We start from the raw sequence: 20,769 nt of genomic DNA, 5'->3' as shown, positions 1-20,769 counted from the left end.
AACATTTACCAAATTATTGTTTTAATTGAATGTACTATATTTTAGTTCGATAATGTTTTTTTTTTTTTTTTTAGGTGATTTTATATTACTAAATTATATGTATGCTGTAGTTATTATAATCCATTTATTCACTTTGTAAAAATGGACCTGAAAATGAAATTTCCAACTTAAACTGTCGTAAATCTTGCATGCTTTAGAGCACAGACTTAAGTTTCATCTCTTTTTAAAGACGACACTGGGCATATTATTGCTGAAGTGGAAAAATGTGAACTTAAAAAAGTTACAGAATTTTACATTTATTGTCATGAAAAATGCACAAAAATACTATTTAAATTTTTTTTATATCAAATATATATTTTCAAAAACACGTTTTACTCTAAAACCTCAAGAAAATCAAAGCCATAAATCTAAACAAGTTGTGTTCCAAATTTGGGCTTGATATCTTGAAAAATGAGCTTTCGGTAAGATTTTGTTTGAGTGCAGAACCAAAAGCTTCCACTAGATGAAATTCATCTCCTATTGATTTCCAATGTGGTCATTTTTGATCGTGATTATCTCAAGTGTGATTATTTTTTCCAGGGCCATTTAACCTTTATGAATCATCTCCATGATTTTTGTTGTTGTTGTTCACATAGCAAGGGCCAAAACCTTTACCAAGTTTCGTATCATTCCGATTAAGTAAAACATTCTTTAAAATAAAATAAAAAAAAGTATTATTTTTAAGTAAACATACTGTAAGTCAAACACAAATAAATGAGTCACAAATAAATTGCCATTGACATAATAAAATGATCAATATTCTATTCGAGTAATTCAATTAAATGTAAATAATTAGTCTGTAAAAAACAGTTAAAAGTTTTTTCAAAGCAATTAATCAGCAAATAATGCACTAAATTGATCAGAATTTACATTAAAAACGTATACATTAACAGAAAAATTATATTAAAATAAATCTGTTCTTTTTAACCTCATATCTTTCCGTTTCCACAAAAATATTAAGTAGCACAACTGTTGTCAACATTAATATTATTTCTTGAGCAGCAAATCCGCATAAAATGATTTCTGAAGGTTCATGTGACACTGAAGACTAGAGTAATGGGTGTTGAAAATCCTTCTTTACCATCAGAGTAATACATTTAATTTTTAAATATATTAAAATAGAAAACAGTTATTTTATATTGTAATAAGATTTCACAATATTACCGTATTTACTGTATTTTTGATTAAGTAAATACAGCTTTGGGGAGCAAGTAACTTCTCTAAATTAAAAACAAAACAAAAAAACAATCTAACCAACACTGAACTTTTGAATTGTAGTTCAAACATACAGGTATATAACTATGAGGGCACAATCTAGTATTTCATGACCTGGAATTTTGGACAAGAATTTATATCTATCCATTTTCTTCTGTTATTTATCCAACAGAGGCACTTGATTCCTCACATGTACCTCCTCTATTGACACGGAGTCTGTTACCTGTGGTGGTATTGACTTAAACCAGCTTTTTCCTATAGACTTTTCACAATTGAAAAATGTGAAGTTGAACCCTGGGTCATTCTTAACTTTATCTCAAACTTTATTCTCTTGTACTGTTACTTATCCTGGGTAGTCTCGTTTCAACATTTCACACTGAAAACTATCATATTGATTATGCAAATACGACGAACTTCTTGTCCATCTGTGGAAATGTTGCCATGTCAATTTTGTTGTCTGACGTCTTCTGAAACTCATCAAAAACTAGCCTTATCTGCAGTTTAAAAAGACTTAAACTCACTGTTAAGTGTAATCTGATAAGCCCTGTTTGGATGATATTAGTCATAAACTAATCTCAATCATTTGTTATTCATCAAGGGTTTTGTCCACAACTTTATTATCAGTCGTACTTGATTTATTTATTAGCCCAATATTATTTAAGGACCAGGCATGGGTATAGCATGTGGATGTGATTTGCTTGACTTTTTCCACATTTATGCCAGTGGTCATGATTTAAATGGCTCATCGTTCTCTGTTGGTCCATAAAACTTTACTGAACAGAATAGATCTTACTTAAGTATAAAGCCCCTCCTCACAGGTGATCATAAACTCAATCTGTTACCATGTGAATCTGCCAGAGGCTTTAATATTAAGCTTTAGCTAGTCTCTGTGGCCTAATTCAGACCCAGCCCTCGTTTCCTCAAGCATTGATCAACAATGGCTTTCAGCATCTTCATCCTACTTGGAGTCATTGGGCCAAATCACTCCAGCTGCTCAAACACAGGCCCATGTTTATGGAGCCCAATAAAGCATGATTTCCTCCAATCATATTAAATATGTGTTTTAAAACGGCGTCATTAGAGAAATGACTACACTATGTGCAAGCCTGATATAACAGGCCTGTTCTCAGTCATGGGTCATGTCTCTGCCGATGAGCTCGGCCCATAAAGCATTAGATCATGGGGTTTGGTGTGCCCATAGATGATATCACTAGGAAACCATCGTCTGGAGAAGAGAAGGCTGCTGAGTACTGTTACTTAACACTTCTCATGCTAACTTGTTATGACTAACAAATAAAGTTGGACATGTTATATGTGCAGTGAATATGCATGTTACGTGCTTAAAGATGTTTAAAATGGGATGATCCGCAACATTTAAGTGATATGTAATTGATGCTATGTATGAAGTGGCAGAAACAATCATGAACAACACAGAGATAACAATTACTGTACGTTCACACCGCCGCCGGCGAGAGCGGCAAAGTTCGCTCTCGCCGCCCTGCCATCGACGCAGTGAGATTCAGGGACTCTCTGGCGCTCTGACGTAGATTTTAGAATGCGTGATTTTTTAAAAACTTTATTTAAAGGAGCCGTAAAGCAAATAAGAACTGAACATAAATCTGGCCACACGTAGGGTATAAGTTAACCTATTAAAATCTTTTAAATGTGAAAGTAACAAAACACCAACAATTTCAGACACCTTTTTCCATTCGTCGTTCTTTTTATTAATGTCCCTGTTTGTCGTACAATATCGGGAAACCCGCAACAGAAATAATTAACTTTTCCTCCATTTTGCTTAGGAACTAATGTGGTCGGAACCAAAGTTTACAGGATTGTGTTCTCTGGTATCCTCTCAGGCGGAGGACTTCTACATTCCGATTGGTTGCCGCTGGTTGCCGCCGAACCGCGTCATAGCTTATTACCATAAAGTTCACTTGATTTCAACTCTTCTCGTCGTTTCAAGACGCGTCGCGCCGCCCTCGCCGGAGCTCCCCGCCGGCTCTCATTGAAAATGAATGGCTTCCGGCCACTTTGACGCTCTCGCAGCCGGCGGTGTGAACGCACAGTTATGATGAATTTATTTGCCAGGACGGAAAAGTTTACAGCAACGAAAAAGAAATATTAGAGATAGAAAAAGAAACCAAAACAAGAGTGTCACCATATTAAAAAAATAATCAAAACAAAATTCCCATAACTATTAACCCAACCTCTAAACTATCTACCAAAAGAAAAATGCCGAAATAAAGCCGAATTCTTCAGCGTATGTCGACGCCTTGAATAAACTACACTGCTTAAAACAAAAATACAATTAATGGCGATCACCCTTCAACTAACTAACAGAAAAACCCTTCCTATCGGTGTTACAAAGATCCTCGCGCTGGTCATGACGTCGAGCGTCCTGATGTCACAAGCATGATGGACAGCCAGACGATCCAATGATCACAACCTAACAAAATAATTTACAAACACTGTAGAGAAAGAACAAAATATAAAACACGTGGAACGTAACAATGCAACAGCTAGCTTGATTTGTTTAAGAGATACATTTTACAAGAACTTTTGCCATCATTTACTCATCCTCATGTTATTCCAAACCTGTATGAATGGAAAAAGATACACTATATTGCCAAAAGTTTTGGGACGTCAGCCTTTACATTCGCATGAACTTTAATAACATCCCATTCTTAATCCATAGGGTTTAATATGGAGTTGACCCACCCTTTGCAGCTATAACAGCTTCACCTCTTCTGGGAAGGCTTTCCACAAGGTTTCGGAGTGTGTTTATCGGAATTTTTGACCATTCTTCTAGAAGCGCATTTGTGAGGTCAAGCACTGATGTTGGACGAAACGGCCTGGCTCGCAGTCTTCGCTCTAATTCATCCCCAAGGTGTTCTATCGGGTTGAGGTCAGCACTCTGTGCAGGCCAGTCAAGTTCCTCCACACCAAACTCGCTCATCCACGTTTTTACGGACCTTGCTTTGTGCACTAGTGCGCAGTCATGTTGGAACAGGAACATCCCCAAACTGGTTCCGCAAAGTTGGGAGCATGAAATTGTCCAAAATGTCTTGGTATGCTGAAGCATTAAGAGTTCCTTTCACTGGAACTAAGGGGCCAAGCCCAACCCCTGAAAAACAACCCCACGCCATAATCCCCCCTCCACCAAACTTTACACTTGGCACAATGCAATCAGGCAAGTACCGTTCTCCTGGCAACTGGCAAACCCAGAGTTGTCCATCGGATTGTCAGACAGAGAAGCGTGATTCGTCACTCCAGAGAACAGTAGTGCTCTAAGGTCCAGTTGCTTCGTGCTATACACTGCATCCGATGCTTTGCACTGCACTTGGTGATGTGAGGCTTGGATGCCATGGAAACCCATTCCATGAAGCTCTCTAAGTTCTTGAGCTAATCTGTAGGCCACACGAAGTTTGGAGGTCTGTTGACTCTGCAGAAAGTTGGCGACTTCTGCGCACCTCAGCATGCGCTGAGCCGCTCTGTGATTTTACATGGCCTACCACTTCGTGGCTGAGTTGCTGTTGTTCTCAATTGCTCATTGCACAGGTGGCAACCTATCACGGTACCACGCTTGAATTCACTGAGCTCCTGAGAACGACCCATTCTTTCACAAATGTTTGTAGAAGCAGTCTGCATGCATTGCCTAGGTGCTTGGTTTTACACAACTGTGGCCATGGAAGTGTTTGGAACACCTGAATTCAATGATTTCGAAGGGTGTCCCAATACTTTTGGTAATATAGTCTATATTGAAACGTGTGTCTGTGTTTTTTCTTAATGTGATCCAGTGTTGTTTATTTCCCACTGACTTTCATTCTTTTGTGTTATACAGAAGAATGAAAGACATAGATGATTGGAATGGCATAAGGGTGAGTGAATGATGACCGAATGTTCTGTTTTTGGTGCAGTGTCCCTTTAAAACTTGCATCACATTATGTCAAAGACATCCTCCAGTTGATGTTTTTTATGACATGCAAAGTAAATATTAAAAAATGATACATTTTTGAATAAAGAATAAACTGTTTGTGGCATTTCCAGCCTGTGTCATTGCTTTTCTGCTGCTGTCTTTGTTGTTTATCTCACCATCATTCCTTCCTCTGTTTGAAATTTCCTTACTTAACTTTTCTCAGTCCTCCTCTCACTGTAGCACACAATGTAGGATCTGTGAATTAGGTGCTTCATGACTTAAGCAGGCACATGTGAGCCTGACGATTATCTGTGTATCATTGGCAGCATCGAAGGACTGCGGACCTTCTGTGGTGGTCCACACCAGTGTGCCCTTTGGCATCAAGCACCTGGAGGAGGAAAAGAATGTGGTACAGCCCATCATCCTGGGAGAGCTGGAAAAGGTGATGCCAGAGCTTCCTGAACCTGACAGCATCAAGTGTCAGAAATGGAGGTACTCACAGGTGAGATGACATTAGTCTGTGTGTGAAATTTGACTAAGAAACTCAAATGAACACTACTATTCATTTTTTTTTTTAATTTTAAAGAAATAATTACTTTTATTCAGCAAATTGGTCAAAAGTGACAGAAAATATATTTTTAATGATACAAACTATTTCTATTTCAAATAAATGCAGTTGTTTTGAGCTTTCTATTAATCAAAGAATCCTGAATAAACTATATAGTTGTTTTACACAAAAATATTAAGCAGAACAACTGTTTTCAACATTGATAATAATAGGATTTTTTTCTTGAGCACCAAATATATATATATATATATATATATATATATATATATATATATATATATATATATATATATATACATGGGCCAGTCCTTTATAATTCATATATAGTTCATTATTTTTAGATTGCATTTTTATTTGATCTAATTTCTTTGTTATTTTATCCCTATTTAGAATTTTCTGGAGATAAATAGTTTTTCTCTAGTAAGGCTCCACACTAATCTGTGTAATCATATATAGCAAGAGCGAAACGGAGATGTGTTGGCTTATTCAGGCAAGTGCTACTAATAAAAGCCTCCCTGCTATACAGCAACAGACATACATTTTTAATAAAGCCAGGCTGATGGCTTCTTCAAACCTCACTATTGAATGGAGAGAATTTTCTGCACTGGAAAAAAAAACTACTGTATAGTTATTTCTGTCTGTTCTCCAGTAAAAAATATCTAAATGTCCTTAAAACAAGATTTACTTGAAAAGCAAAAATGCATAAGATATTAAGACTTATTTTCAGATATTAAAACTTTGACAAAAAGTTCTTTAAGCATAAACCTTTCTAAATTTTGTTGGATTATAAACCAAATTTATGACACATTCTCTGTTTTATTATCTTATAACTTTTTCTTCGCTCATAAATTAGAAGTAGATGTTGAATAAATAATGTTTTTTTACTGGAAAACAGACAAAATACAGTTTAATAAAAAAGTAGTGTAATTTTTTCAGAAAAGTCTTGGTAGATTCACACACATAGAAATCCATACTCTCCCCCCACTCACATGGCTCACACACACACAATCTTACAGTAGTACTTTATGCATTCACACACTGTGTGGGACTGCGCCCTTTCTCGCACAGTTGCATTCTCTCACACACACACACACACACACAGACATTTTCTTTCGAAGCCCCCACACTCTCAGCTCCTCTGTGACATGCAGCGTTGGGCCTCAGTTTGAGGTCAGAGGACATAGAACATCTGTGTGGGAGCGCTGAGCTCGCTGAGTGCCAGAGAGTGGGCCAAGGCCCGTTTAGACTGCACAGGCGGGAACACAACGCTTACTCACACACACACACACACACACACACACACACACACACACACACACCTGTGCACGTGCCAGTTCCCGGTCAAACACACAGAAGGCATGGAGCAGGAGTCGGCCTTTCAGTCATTTGCCACATCACAGTTTGCTGAGCATAAACCGGCAGCACACATTCGCACTCACCACATGTCAAAGTCATTGACTCCTCCGGACTCTAATGGCTGGAAAGACTCTTCATGAGTCATGACTTTCAATCTACTGTAAATGTAGATGCTTTTTGCAACAGGCACTACACTGTTTGAGCGTAGAACATGTGCATTCCTTTTGTTATCACTCATGCTTAATAATGCATAACTTCAATTCATAATTAAAAGGCATGGAAGGGTCTAGGTGTATCATTAATTTCATTAAAAATAATACAAATAAATGTGTAGGATTTAGGGCTGTCAATTGAATGTTGATTTGGTGTAATTATTTTTAATTATACAATAATGTATGCAATTAATCTTGCTTCTTGGCCTGACCTGTCTATAATAAACATCATATCTCTTATACAGAAAAGTTGGAACATTAAGTGGTGACCCTACATAATATCTAACTATTATTGTATTTTCTTTTGCAATTCATACTTCTGTTTACGAAGGTGAGGGCATGGCACACAACTTGTCCATGTTTGAATCGGCCTAATTTGCTGTCTACCAAGTGACATGAATTTGTGCCAAAATATTAGAGCTGATTGGACGCACAGCCTTGAACGCCATCAAAAGATATTACAAACCTTTTCTTCTCCCTTTTAAATTTGATAAGCTTGTTGTTTTTTTCTATCGTAAATGGGTTATTATACTTTTAGCATTCAGAACAGACGTGCGCATTACTATTTCATAACTTAATGGTATATGTGGCAAATGCTGGTTGAAGTTCTGCAACTTGCTGCAACAAAGGAATAGTAAAGCAGATTTAAGGAGTTCAGCCCTACTTACATCAGCGTACCTCTGAAATAAACCAAACAATTTGTTCTTGGCCATGATTCAGGCCAAACGTTTATCAATTGATTTACACACAGATTACCATTTAAAGATACAAGAGGGGAGGGGGAGTTTGGACAGAATGATGATAGCGCCCGGTCTGTAAGATGCCTAGTGAAAGCCCCAGGAAATGGACACTATTTCCTTGGCTCTAGTGCGTTGCACCTTGATGTTTATCTGGCGGAGGTTTGGGGCCGGCTGAAGCCTTTGTAATGGGCCGTGTAGGGAATGTGTTTACTCTCAGTAGTCATTTACATGCTGCATTTCTACGTTTAAACATTGTGCAGAGACGCCATTCTAGCTGTGGCTCTTTTGGAGTTATCTGTAAATGTGGATCAGATTTACAGTGAGGACCTGTATCATTTACTGCTGACTGTAGAATACATACATCATTTTAATGAACCATAGAGGCAGTTTGTAAAGAAGGTCAACCCAGATATTTAGTTTGCAGTGCAACATGTCTGTCCTCTGTAAATATTAATATATAAAAACTACACCGTTACAGCACACCCAACATATACAGAGCAGCCACAAAACGGCTATCGCTTTTTAAAAAACATCTGACTTTCTAAAACTAAATTTCAAAGGCTTAACTTTCAAAAACTTTTTTAAAGCTTTTTAAAACTTTTTTGCTTTAGAGTAGGGCTTCGAAAAACGTTGTTTTTCTAGTTATAACCTGGGTCACACATACCATTTGCTCTTTAGAACCCACAACCCACAGAGACAGCGACTATCATCCAAATTCTGCTCATTTTACCATTAAGTCTATTCTTGACTCTGGTTGAACCAATGAAGGCGCCTCCACTGCTATTAAAAGCTCTATATTTAACCAAATATATTAACAGCCCTTTTCCTCCCTCATCTCTTGTGAGAATGTTCATTATGAGGAAACAAATCTGCAGTACAACCAGTAGGGATGGCTTGATACCACTTTTTCATGTCCAAAACCAATACCGCAATATTGTGCAGTGTATCTGCCTTTACCAATCCTAATCCTATACCAGTACAGTTTTTTTCTTGATCAGTTTAGAATTTCTGTACCTCACTAACTACGTATTACTACAAATAAAGAGAAAAATACACACAAACACACACAGACACACACACACACACACACACACACACACACACACACACACACACACACACATAATATACATTATATAAATACATTTGTAATATGCATAGGAGTTCAAATCCTTATAGAATATACATTTTTATAATGAACCTGGCCAAATTGCAACTGAACTCAACTGCCAGTGATCTTGCATTCTCTGTAGTCGCATTAAGATTCCTTAATGCACGTTGAGTTTGGCTGATCGGCAAAAGTCGTTAAAGAATTGCTGACGGATAATTAAAGCATATCTAGTTAGTTTGTAAAACTCTGTTGTGTTATGTTGACAAATTAATATTTTGTGAAATTTAGGTCGATTCACCCTACCACCCACATGCAAAAATTATTTGGTTCTACCTAAATCACATGGGCTAAATGGTATATTTGGACTTCAAAATTACGAAAATCACCATGTCATGATTTTGGAAATTTGGGAATTATAATGTTGTACAGTACCTCCTAATAATTGTGGAAAGTAATTATCAAAGGTAAAATTATAATTTGGCTATAAATAAAATAAAACTGAGCGGGCACCTCTGGCGGAACCTTCTTTTAAATGTCTTTACTGTCTGCATTAAATATGGATGGACAGTCTGTCCACCCTCCTCTCTTATTGTGTCTTATAGATATAGGCAATAAAGTATCTCCACTATACTTTCCACTGTCTTTTGAAGCCTGGACACCATAAACCACAATGTGGTTTTCCTGTTATTGAATAAAAATGAAGGCTTTTTTGTCCAACTAAACTATTTTAATTCGTTTTACATTTTCCATGTGCCACATTCATTCAGTTGTCAAACAGGTCTGTTAGGCAGCATTCAGAAGTGCTCTGTATTTCAGTATGTCATGCACTCAGACCAGCTCAATGCTTGTAATCCAGCCGTTGATATCTCTGATCTGTTGGGGTTATTTAAAACATTACATTTGACTCCACCCAGACATATAGTAATATTTCTGTTGTAAATGAGGAAAGAGATAAGAGAGAAGCCTTCCTGTAAACACTGTGCTGATTGAATTGAGGTCTCAATAAATGACTGTACATACTTTCAATAATCATCGGTTTCAATACAAGTTTGTAATATGCTTAGTGTAGTATTTATTTAAAATATGAGAGACAAAGAATATAAAGTGATGACAAATTATCTTAAATCTTAAGGAATATATCGACATATATATACATATACATATATATATATATATATATATATATATATATATATATATATATATATATATATATATATATATATATATATATATACTGCTGTTCAAAAGTTTGGGATCTGTACGATTTTTAATGTTTTTAAAAGAAGTCTCTTATGCTCACCAACGCTGCATTTGTTTGATTAAAAATACAAAAATAAAACAGTAATATTGTTAAATATTATGAAAATTTAAAATGACTATTTTCTATTTGAATATATTCTAAAATGTAATTTATTCCTGTGATGCAAAGCTGAATTTTCAGTATCATTACTCCAGTCACATGATCCTTCAGAAATCAATCTAATATGCCAATTTGATGCTCAAATTATTATTATCAATGTTGAAAACAGTTTTTTCAATGAATAGAAAGTTCTAATTATAAATGTCTTTACTGTCACTTTTGATACATTTAAATTCATCCTTGCTAAAAGTATAGATTTCTTATATAGAATCTATATCTTATTTCTTATCTTTCTATATAGAAGTATAGAAAAAAAAGAAGAATCTGATCCCAAACTTTTAAACGGCCTTGTATAATGTTTACAAAAGCTTTCTATTTCAGATAAATTCTGTTCTTTTGATCTTTTATATTCATCAAAGAATCCTGATTTATTATTTTTATTTTTTTACATTACTTTTTTCAACATTGTTGATAATAATAATAAACGTTTCTTGAGCAGCAAATTAGCATATTATAATTATTTCTGAAGGATCATGTGACACTGAAGACTGGAGTAATGATGCTGAAAATTCAGCTTTGCATCACAGGAATAAATTATTTAAAAAATAAATTAAAAAAGAAAACAGTTATTTTAAATTGTAATAATATTTCTCAATATTACTGTTGTTGTTGTTGTTGTTTTTTTATCAAATAAATGCAGCCTTGATGAGCATAAGAGACTTCTTTTAAAAGCATAAAAAATCGTACCGATCCCAAACTTTTTGAATGGCTGTACTGTATGTACCTGTATATACATAAATCTGCTTGGTTCCTGTGTTTTTCCTTCTTGAGTATCAATGATATGAAATAAACAGTCCAATGAACATATCCAGTGTTATACTATGCATCACCCACAAATGTTTCACATAGTATTATGAGTACAATACTTTCAGTGTGCATTCATTTGCACACACACAAAGACGGAACTGCTCCGGCCTTATTCAAAAAATGTTCCCTGCTCAATATCAGAGTAAAAATTAGGTTGCATCAGTTATTGGACATCCAATCACTCAATTTTGTTGTTCTCTAATTAGGTGACCAGATCGGTGGCTGATTGCCCTGGGCAGATGACACTGCTCTCCCAGCCTCTGCTGGTATGTGGGGGGGATGGCTTCACACACTCCAATTTCGACGGCTGCATCGAGTCCGCCCTGAAGGTCTTTGATGTGCTGAAGTCTTCTCTCTAAAAGGGGGGTGGGAAAGTACGCCTCTATTTTTGTTTTTTGTTATGGAGGATGGCACATTGATTTAGATTTAAGCCCCTCCCCGCAGGAAGATGGATGTACTGCACAAAGAACAGTAGATCTGTCTGGCCTGTCTGCAGACATGCATTTTGTTACAAAAACCAATTATACAGTTGGTGCCGGATGCTGAGGATTAGAGGACAACAGAGCACTGCGCAGGTTCAGTTGTGACGGAGGCTGGTGCCTCATACTGGCTTTGACACAGTATCTTGGACTACGGTTTTCTGATGTGTAGCAAACATTATGTATCCATTCAGGTGTTATCAACCTTCCCCTGTGATTAGTTTCAGATTAATAAAATTATTAAAACATGCTTGAATGTGTCGCTGTACATGGGTAGTTGACGTTCTGCGATGTGACCAACTATACTGCATTTAAAATATTTTATGGTAATTATAATATATGTAAAACTCAGAGCAAAAAAAGTTCATGTAAGATTAAGTTTAAAATAATTGTGAGAAATAAAGTAATAATTGTAACGAAATACGTCACAATTTTGAGTAGTAGTTAAATATGAGATGTAGGGCCCTATTTTAACAATCTAAGCTCATGGTCTAAAGCGCACGGCGCAAGTGCACTTAGGGCGTTTCCGAATCCTTATTTGCTAGTTTAACGATGGGAAAATTGGTTGCCAGTTGCACTCGCGCCATGGCGTCTTCGCTATTTACATGGCGGAATTTGCAAGTGAAAAAACTGACCACTTCTCCAGAGAGGAAATGCAGAGAAGGTTAAAGCGCGCATGCATACCATCTACGGGACAAAGTGTACACACGTTGTGGACCCGCCTATAGGCGTATATGACTAACATACTCTTTAAATAACAAAAAAAAATATTGCGCCATTGACTTTAGACCAGGTTTTTGTTGGTCAATAGCGCAGTCTATTTAAGTTGCCTCAAAATAGCAACGCACCAACAATGCACCTGAAAACTACTCGTTTTCAGAACATGGGCGCACAAATGGGCGCAAATGCATTTGCTATTTAAACAACGTGGGTCAGGACATGAAAATGATAACTGCGTCGGGCTGAAACTAGATAAAAACACTTGTGTCGCGTCTGGCGCTGCATTGCGCTAGGTGTATGATGGGGCCCGTAAAGTCCTTTTGTAACATAAGCTCCCACTGTGAGAAATAAAGTCAGAATGAGGAAGTATAAAATTATTGCAATTGTAAAATATATATCTTTTTTTATTATTATTATTTTAGGCGTAAAAGGGTTTCCATACATTCATGTACATTTTTACCTACAATTTTGATGTTTTATAAACCGCTCAGAGATAATTTGTGCAAATCAGACCCATCTTGCATTTGGTTGTTGAGTGCAGGAGTGGGGGTGAAAGTTGGCCCAGCTCGGCTGCCACCCCCTACTGATCTGTGTACAGTAATTCTGCTTAGAGGAGCGAGAGCAGCCATTGACCGACTTGTGCAGCTTAGTGCTGCTGCATCTGGGCCATAATCTGGGACAAAATGTTTGGCAGCCAGTCTGGAGAGAGAGTCAGTCATAATCCAGCCATAATTATGGCCGGGTGGGCCCGGGGCCCCCTGCACAGCTGGGCCTTCCTCATTCTCTTTCTTGATCTCTCCCTTTCTCTCTTTCTTTATCAGTTACTCCCCCACTCCAAACTCCTGTTCTTACTACTAATATTAGCTTCTGTGCCCTTACCAGGATTATATTACTTCCCTCCTGAGATACACCACACTATCATCAATACAGAGAGGAAACAAACCATCTCAAGATGGATGGGTTAGAGTTGTGTACATTTTGCATTTATCTTGCATCCAATGACTTATCATTGTTTTTTTTTCCCTGTTTTCTAAGGCAGTTGATAATTGATAGTTTTTAACTTCATTTTAATTGCTTTTGCTTTAATGACAGCAGCAGACGACCTGCACGAACCTAACAAACCTGATGATCGTGTTCAACAGCGTTATTTTAGAATGATCTAAAGAGCCATTAGCTTCTTTGGAATGGAAATCACTAATGTACTTAAATGATTATTGACTTCGAAATAGTGCAGAATATTATACATTTATAATAATCTTTGTTTTAAATGTTTCAATATCCTAAAACGTTGTTTATTTCCATGTTTAAATTAGCTTTTGAGTCCCATACTTTCAATCTAGTCTCATTCTTTTAGACCCCGCACTGTGTATATTGGTATATATTCTGAATATATTTTATTTATGCCCTGCTTTGAAGAGTTTGACCATGTGCCACTGTGATTTTCCAGTATAAACTAATCATCCATGCCTGCCATGTTAAACAAATAGCAAAGTCGGGCCTCAGCAAGAATTTCATGTGGTAGTTACTTTCAGGAACGAAGCTATATGTTGAAAAAGGCAAGTCATCAAGTCACCACTAGCATGTTCTGATTTTAAAGGAACTAAAAAGAAAAGGTTATACAGAAAAAGCTAATCCTTTCCACTTTTTTATATATGAATAACAGCCTTTTGTACGTGTTCCTCTTTCTCTGGCAGTGCTGGTCTGATCTGCTAGAAAGAAATGGAGAGCGGCAGAGAGAAAGAGCGAGGCTTTACTCTAATGGATACATTATTCATACAAGTCATCCTGCAAGGAATAGAGCTCAGCTGCCTGGGTTGCAAAAGCCTTGCCACAATGTTGCATCAGCCACCTCGCTTTCATTAATACGCACATTACCGTCTAGGGCTCTTTGATCTTTTTTTAGCAGTCGATAAAAAAGAATGGGCTATGGAAGAACACTCCATTGCAGGGTTGACATTGTTAGTGATTTGATTTGGGTAGAGGATGGTCGCCCTTGCAGACTGATGGACAGGCATCGGGGGGTGATCGTGAGGCGGGCGAATGTTGTGCCACTTTTGCCGGCTGCTCGTGCGCCTGGTAGATGACACAGTCAGGCAAAGCCTTTGTTTTGCTGCCAAGACTCATTTCAAATGTTCCCCTGACTCCTTTCGCTTCTTACTTTCATCCCTGTCTGAAATATTCTTGCTCTCGTTTTCTTTTATCCCCTCTCTTCATCCCTGGTGACGATTCGCATGCTCACGAGGGTCCTTCCAGACTCTTTCGCTTCCCCCTGACTGTTCATTCCCCCCTTTTCTAAAAGCGCACGCCGTAAAGCCATAGAGCGTGTTGCCGCAGACACAAGGATCATAGCTCCACTGACCTATTTTTATAGGCTATCCCGACGGAGCGTGGCTGCTGTGCATTCTGGGTATCTGATTTGCATTTTTGCAAAGTCACTGGCAGATGGCACCAGAGCTTGACGAGACAGCGGTAGGCTAATCCCTACCCAATTGACACAGACACACACATACAATCCTTCTCGGCATCATACACAATCCCATCCCCCACTCGGAGGCAGATCATGTGTGTCCTCTTTAGGTAGACCCCCCTAGAGCCGGATGAAAAGCGCTGGCATCATATCAGAAGTGCTTAGGCCATCACTCACATTGAGAATGGGAAGACTTTTGTAGCTGGATTCAAGGGCATCACTAATAAGATTTTTTCCCCCCCTTCATATTTGGTTAGAGGGAGAGATGTTTTCTGGGAGGAAATGAAAGGAGATAGTGCCTGGGTTTAGGGATATGAGGATCCTGTGTGGTTGTGTGTAAGCGGCAGACAGGAGATTGGGATGTTTAGACTCCTCTCCCTCTCTCACATCTCTAGGGAGCTCAGGCTTGTTTAATTAGAGGGGTGGTGCCACGGGTAATGGGCGCTGACGTCATCGGCCCCTTCTCGCTCTCCCGCTTCTCCTCACGGGCCCAACAGCATGGCTTTCTCAGCAGTCAATATGCCCAAAAGCTCTCTATTGATCTGGGAGGGACGGCTTAACTCACATGGCAGCAAACTACCCTTAGCTAAAGGCTGGAATACACTCGATGACTTTTGCACATATTTTTTTCTGAGTCACTAGTCAGAGGATGTCAGTCGAAGTTGACAGTTTTCGTAGAAAATCACAGTGTATGATGGACACAGGCTTAGATTTTTTAACTTCAGACACTGCAGTCCGAGGATATCAAACGTGTTTGATATTTTGAGCCAATTATAAAACACCTATTGTTTTCATTTGTCACAATTCTTCTGCCAACAAGACATATATTCCAGCGTGAGTTTGTTGTCTTCTGAATGACTTGAAAGTCTGGTAGTGTGCAATCCAGATAGACGAGTATCACTCTAAAGCACAGCTCACACTGGACTCACTTTCAAACCAAGCAGCATTCTGTTGGTCAACGTGATGAATTTAGGTAAATCTGTGAGGGAACTTTATGCAGATTCATATCGGAATGACTCAATTTTGCTGAGCAACAGTAAATGTGATGGCACATCCAGTCATTTAGTGTATGATGTTCTGTTTATCTCTGTAACCATTTTCAACGTCGGCAACTGTATGATAGTGTTTTCGAATCCGTTCGCATTTTAAAAGTTGTGCAGTGTTCATACCTAAAAGCAACCAGCCCAGGCTCAATGGAAATGCATTCCTGTAGTGACATTTCTGGAAAATTATATTACACTGATAACTGCACATTTCATGACACTTTCTAAGTGGAAGTGAGTGGCACTAACAGATTAACATGAATCTGGTAAAGTTTTGTTACGTTGGTTGTTGCAACGTGCTGCCTACACTAAACCTAACCCTAAACCTAACGAAACCTAGCAGGACTTAAAACAAGAGCTTTTCAATGCCATTAGTTAGCTACCTTACAAGCTAATAAAAAAGTAGTTAACAAGCTAACTACATTGAATCTATTTTGGCAATAACGAAGCTATAGTGTATAACTATTATAGTATTTATTTAGGTTATTTATTGTTTTATTTATTTATCTTGCTAAAAGACCCTGCATCCAAATATTCCTACTTCCTTACTATGTAGTGGGCAAAAACAGTATACGAAAAGAGTAACCGGAGGGCCTGCTATTTCCGCCGAGATTCTAAACTACTTTACTATCCCATGAGGCCATGGGAGATGAGCCTGTGAAGTGACACAAATGACACCTAAGTCACATGACAGTATAGCGGTTTAGCGTTTAGCATTAAACTCATCGAAACAAGTTTGAAACTGCAAAGGCTGTTTGTTTGTTTTTAAAGCCAGGTTTCTATCACACTGTTGAAAAATGTGGTTAAGTTAGTAGCTTCACTACATCTCAGGACTGATAGCAGCATGCCAGCTGTCAATCTGGTATCAGCAGCTGCACATTAAACTGTCATTTCTGTCCTCTGTCCTGCCCACTGACTGGCAGAAAGCTAGACATCAAGGTGACTTGAGTACAACCCGTCCAACTAGTGCAAGCCTCCTGCCTGGGCTCTTCTCAGGAGTTGTTTTGAGAGTGCAGAGAGTCATTAACAACCCTTATGCTTTGCGCAATGCTAGCAGGATCCGCGCCATCTGTAGCTTGTGAAATGGTGCCACACCATAAAGTAGGCCTTGTCAGGGAAATGTGTGTCCCCATAGGATGTAAAAATCACAAATGAGATATCTTTAATATCTCAATGATTTCAGCAGTGCAATTCATATTCATTTTATTGCTTTATGCTCTTACAATTATCTTTTTTATTGTTAACATTTTTTTTTCTCCTAATCAGTGTCTAAAATTAACTTTTTATTGCACTTTTGTTCCTCATGTTTTAGTTTAGAAGGAATATTCCACTTACTGTATATATTGCCACATGAAGTTCTGGTGGAAAAATACTCTTTATTTAATACTCTTAAAAATATTCAATATTATGTTGTGACCTTTGTATTTTATTCACATGGCAAAGCCCGTTTTTGCTCTCATTTAGCACTTAAAGGAAGTTAGTAATATGCGCCTATAGGCGTGTGCACAACGCGCGTACACTGTCCCGTAGATGGTCTGCTTGCACGCTTTAAGCTGATCCGTTTCCGCAACTGGCTTTTAAAGGGAATGGGAGTTGAGAGACTGGTTGGTTTATTGAATGTTACGCCCAAAACACACCCATTACTCATTAAGGGAATAGGGACAACCCTTTTAGACCATGCGCCGAGCACGCCGACCACTTTTCCCATCGTTAAACTTGCAAAAGGGGATTCTGAAACGTCCTAAGGAGTCCACTTGCCCCATGCGCTTTAGACCATGAGCTTAGATAGTTTAAATAGGGCCCAAAAAGTTTTGATTCTGGACCCTGCTATTAAGGAATTTCAGGAGAAACATCTGAGACAGTTGATAATTTAATCATATGTGTACTCCATGATATAAAAAGAGCATTTCTACTGTTTTCTATGGAGGTGCTTCTTTGCATCACCCCCAAATCATGTGTATCTTGACACCAGATCCCAAAAATGCCCCAAATGATCCCAAATATTTGAGTACCGGTAGTTGAAATGGTGAAAATTTTACTGTAGCCTCAGGGAGTTGTGTTGTCATAAGAAGCATTCTCAGATCAGAGAGCACAGACAACAGATGTCGGGGATGGACGAGCGCTGACCACTGTTCCACAGGAAGTGATGGCTCAAAGCCCTCTGTTCAGTGCTGACGTATACAGTCCAGGCTGCACAGGAACCTCTGTAAAGATGAGCAGATCGAGAGCGCACTGTGCTACCTTTGGGCAGATGCTGAATCAGTGGTTTGTAAGAAACCTTGAAAAGGGTTTCGCAGTTAAAATAATTTGTGCTGGAGGCTGCGTTGGAGGGTACATGCATGGTATGCGCTTAATGAGTATTCGTGCATATGAATTGGACTCAGACGTTATGTAAGAAGACCATATGTGTCTGATATGAGCTCAGTGACAGGTTAAGTGTATGTTAAATTGCCTAACCTCTTGTGAGGGTGAAGAGTACTGAGAAGACTGGTTGTACATGTACTGCGGCTGTGGCACACCCTAACCCTTAACTTCTAGGGGAAGTGTGCACACTCACTCTCAGGGGAGTGGAGTCGTCACACACACACACACACACGCGTGCACACACCACTTAATGTCTGTAAGCTTGAAACGCCACATGCCTCTCACTGACTGCAGCCAGACAGTTTTACTCATTAAAGTTGTTTTGCTTGTCCCCCCCCCCCCCCCCCCCCCCCCATATAGTTTATTTCCAAGGCAATCTTAAATTATTGTTTTATTTTTACCAGCTTCTGTTCAGTAATGTATTAACTTTATATTATATTAACTTAAAATAAAGTAAGACATGGTGAGGGTAATTCAACTGTCCTGGTATAAAAATGAAGAATATTAGTTTAGGTTATAAAAGGTTATAGTCTTTTGATGCAACTCCCCAAAACGCAATGATGTTTATGAATTACTAATTCATTGTAAAACGAAATCCCTTAAAATATATTTCAAATGTAAATAAGTTAAAAATAATTGTTTTAATATTTGTATACGTTGTAAACGAAGATGGTATGTGCTCATCCAAAAATAAATAAATAAATAACAATGCTCTCGGACTCTACTTTAATAGATAGCAAACAACATTTCAAGGGAGTAAAGAAAGTATGTTCTGGATTTATTTCGATAAATCCATGACATTTTTCAAGACATTAACCTCTTAAGATCCGAGACCATTTTTTGGGATTTCCGCCTGGATTTGCATACCCAAATTGAAAAGCTTACCATTTCAACATAGTTTTGTCAAAATGGACAATTTTGGTGTCATTTTACAGGAAACCCTTTGAAGTTTCATAAAACAGTGTTAAAAGTGATAAACATTTAAGTATGTTGTCTGAGTTAAAAATAAATAAAAAAAGAGGCGCTTTTGATTTTCTTTTTTTTTTTTTTATATTCATTTTTGAAAGTGTATAACTCAGGCCCTGTGGGCTCTAGGGCCATGCAGACAGTTATGGCCGTTTCCTCTAGATGCAAGCAAACACTGGAAAAAATATTTTTTTCTGTATAATAAAAAATGAAAAAATAAAATTTGTCACCACACCAGTGTTGTGCATCACCGGTGTGCCTCCTGGAGATATGATGCTATGATCTCAGTTCATTCGAAAAGGTTTTTATTACCAATAAAAGCTCACAGAAACTTGGAAATGGTCTCATTTGAAAGATAACATCCTAAGCTAAAAGGTGATATAGATTGTGTGGTGGTTTGTGGCTGATTGAAGCTGGAATGTAATACTTTTCACTGTTATGTCAGTTTGATCCTATTTCACTGCACGATTCTTTTAAAGATTATTCGATCATTGATTTTCTCACAATGAAATACACTACATCACCAAATTCCTTAGAATGAGACCTTTTTTGAGATATATGACTTGACTGTTTTGTGAAATATATAAATAAAACATTTTTCGTATAAATATTTCTTCGCAATCATAAAGCAGATATTTTTGTCTGGGACCAGTGCATATTTAAGCTAATATTTAATTTAATATGTATCATAAAAACAAAAGTGATGGTATTCTTTGTAAAGTTCAGATTCTAAGCTTTCAAATGATACCATGAATTGGGTGATACCATATAAGGAAGCCTATAAAAAGAACGTACGAACATTATAACGAAGATTTTAATTATAAATATAGCTGCAAGCAGCCATTACGGGGCCAAGCGCAAAAGCAGACGACGAGATATGCCTACATGGCTGAAAGTGTGAGACAAACTGCAGCAAGGAGCAATTAAAGACATTTGAAGATGAATTTTGGCAAAATGGTTGAAAAATCACATACAATAACTAAAAATATGATTATCACTTTCGTCCAATAGGTGGCGCAATTACGAAACTGATGTGATGTGGTCAGAGTGAAGTGACAATGACACTTACAAAGTTTGGTGTCAATATGTCAAGGCATTGCAGATATAAAGCCTGAATAGTCATTTTGGCATCATGCCTCAACTTTGCCACTGCGGTATACGAAAACGGTTTCGTCTATCGACACGAAATCCATAACTTTTACTCGGCACGGTCTGGAGATGACACGATCCGATTTTGGTGAAAATCGGACGTTCGGTCTAGGAGGAGTTTGAAAAAGTAGGTTTTAAAAGAAAATAAAGATGGCGGACAGGAAGTTTGGCTGACTATGGCAAAATTGGTATCT

At 37.8% G+C, this 20,769-nt stretch overlaps 2 protein-coding genes across 5 annotated transcripts in view; both read left to right on the top strand.

The window, feature by feature from the left end:
- Positions 1 to 20,769, top strand: part of rsph10b (radial spoke head 10 homolog B) — a 231,345-nt gene that overhangs the window by 41,385 nt on the left and 169,191 nt on the right. The gene's annotated exons all lie outside the window — the stretch shown is intronic.
- Positions 1 to 20,769, top strand: part of rnls (renalase, FAD-dependent amine oxidase) — a 76,217-nt gene that overhangs the window by 45,473 nt on the left and 9,975 nt on the right. For 2 of the 4 annotated variants that reach the window (XM_079596149.1, XM_079596148.1), the window contains exon 6: positions 5,497 to 5,672. In XM_079596149.1, coding sequence (XP_079452275.1) covers positions 5,497 to 5,672 — 176 coding nt within the window. Of the gene's footprint in view, positions 1 to 5,496; positions 5,673 to 11,593; positions 12,281 to 20,769 lie in introns of those variants that run through there. The other 2 variants (XM_079596146.1, XM_079596147.1) reach the window with 2 other exon arrangements.

Source organism: Phoxinus phoxinus (assembly GCF_949152265.1).
Source record: "Phoxinus phoxinus genome assembly, chromosome: 21".
NCBI lineage: Eukaryota > Metazoa > Chordata > Actinopteri > Cypriniformes > Leuciscidae > Phoxinus > Phoxinus phoxinus.
The sequence above is the reverse complement of the archived record's forward strand: the minus strand, read 5'-3'. Positions and strand labels throughout refer to the sequence as shown.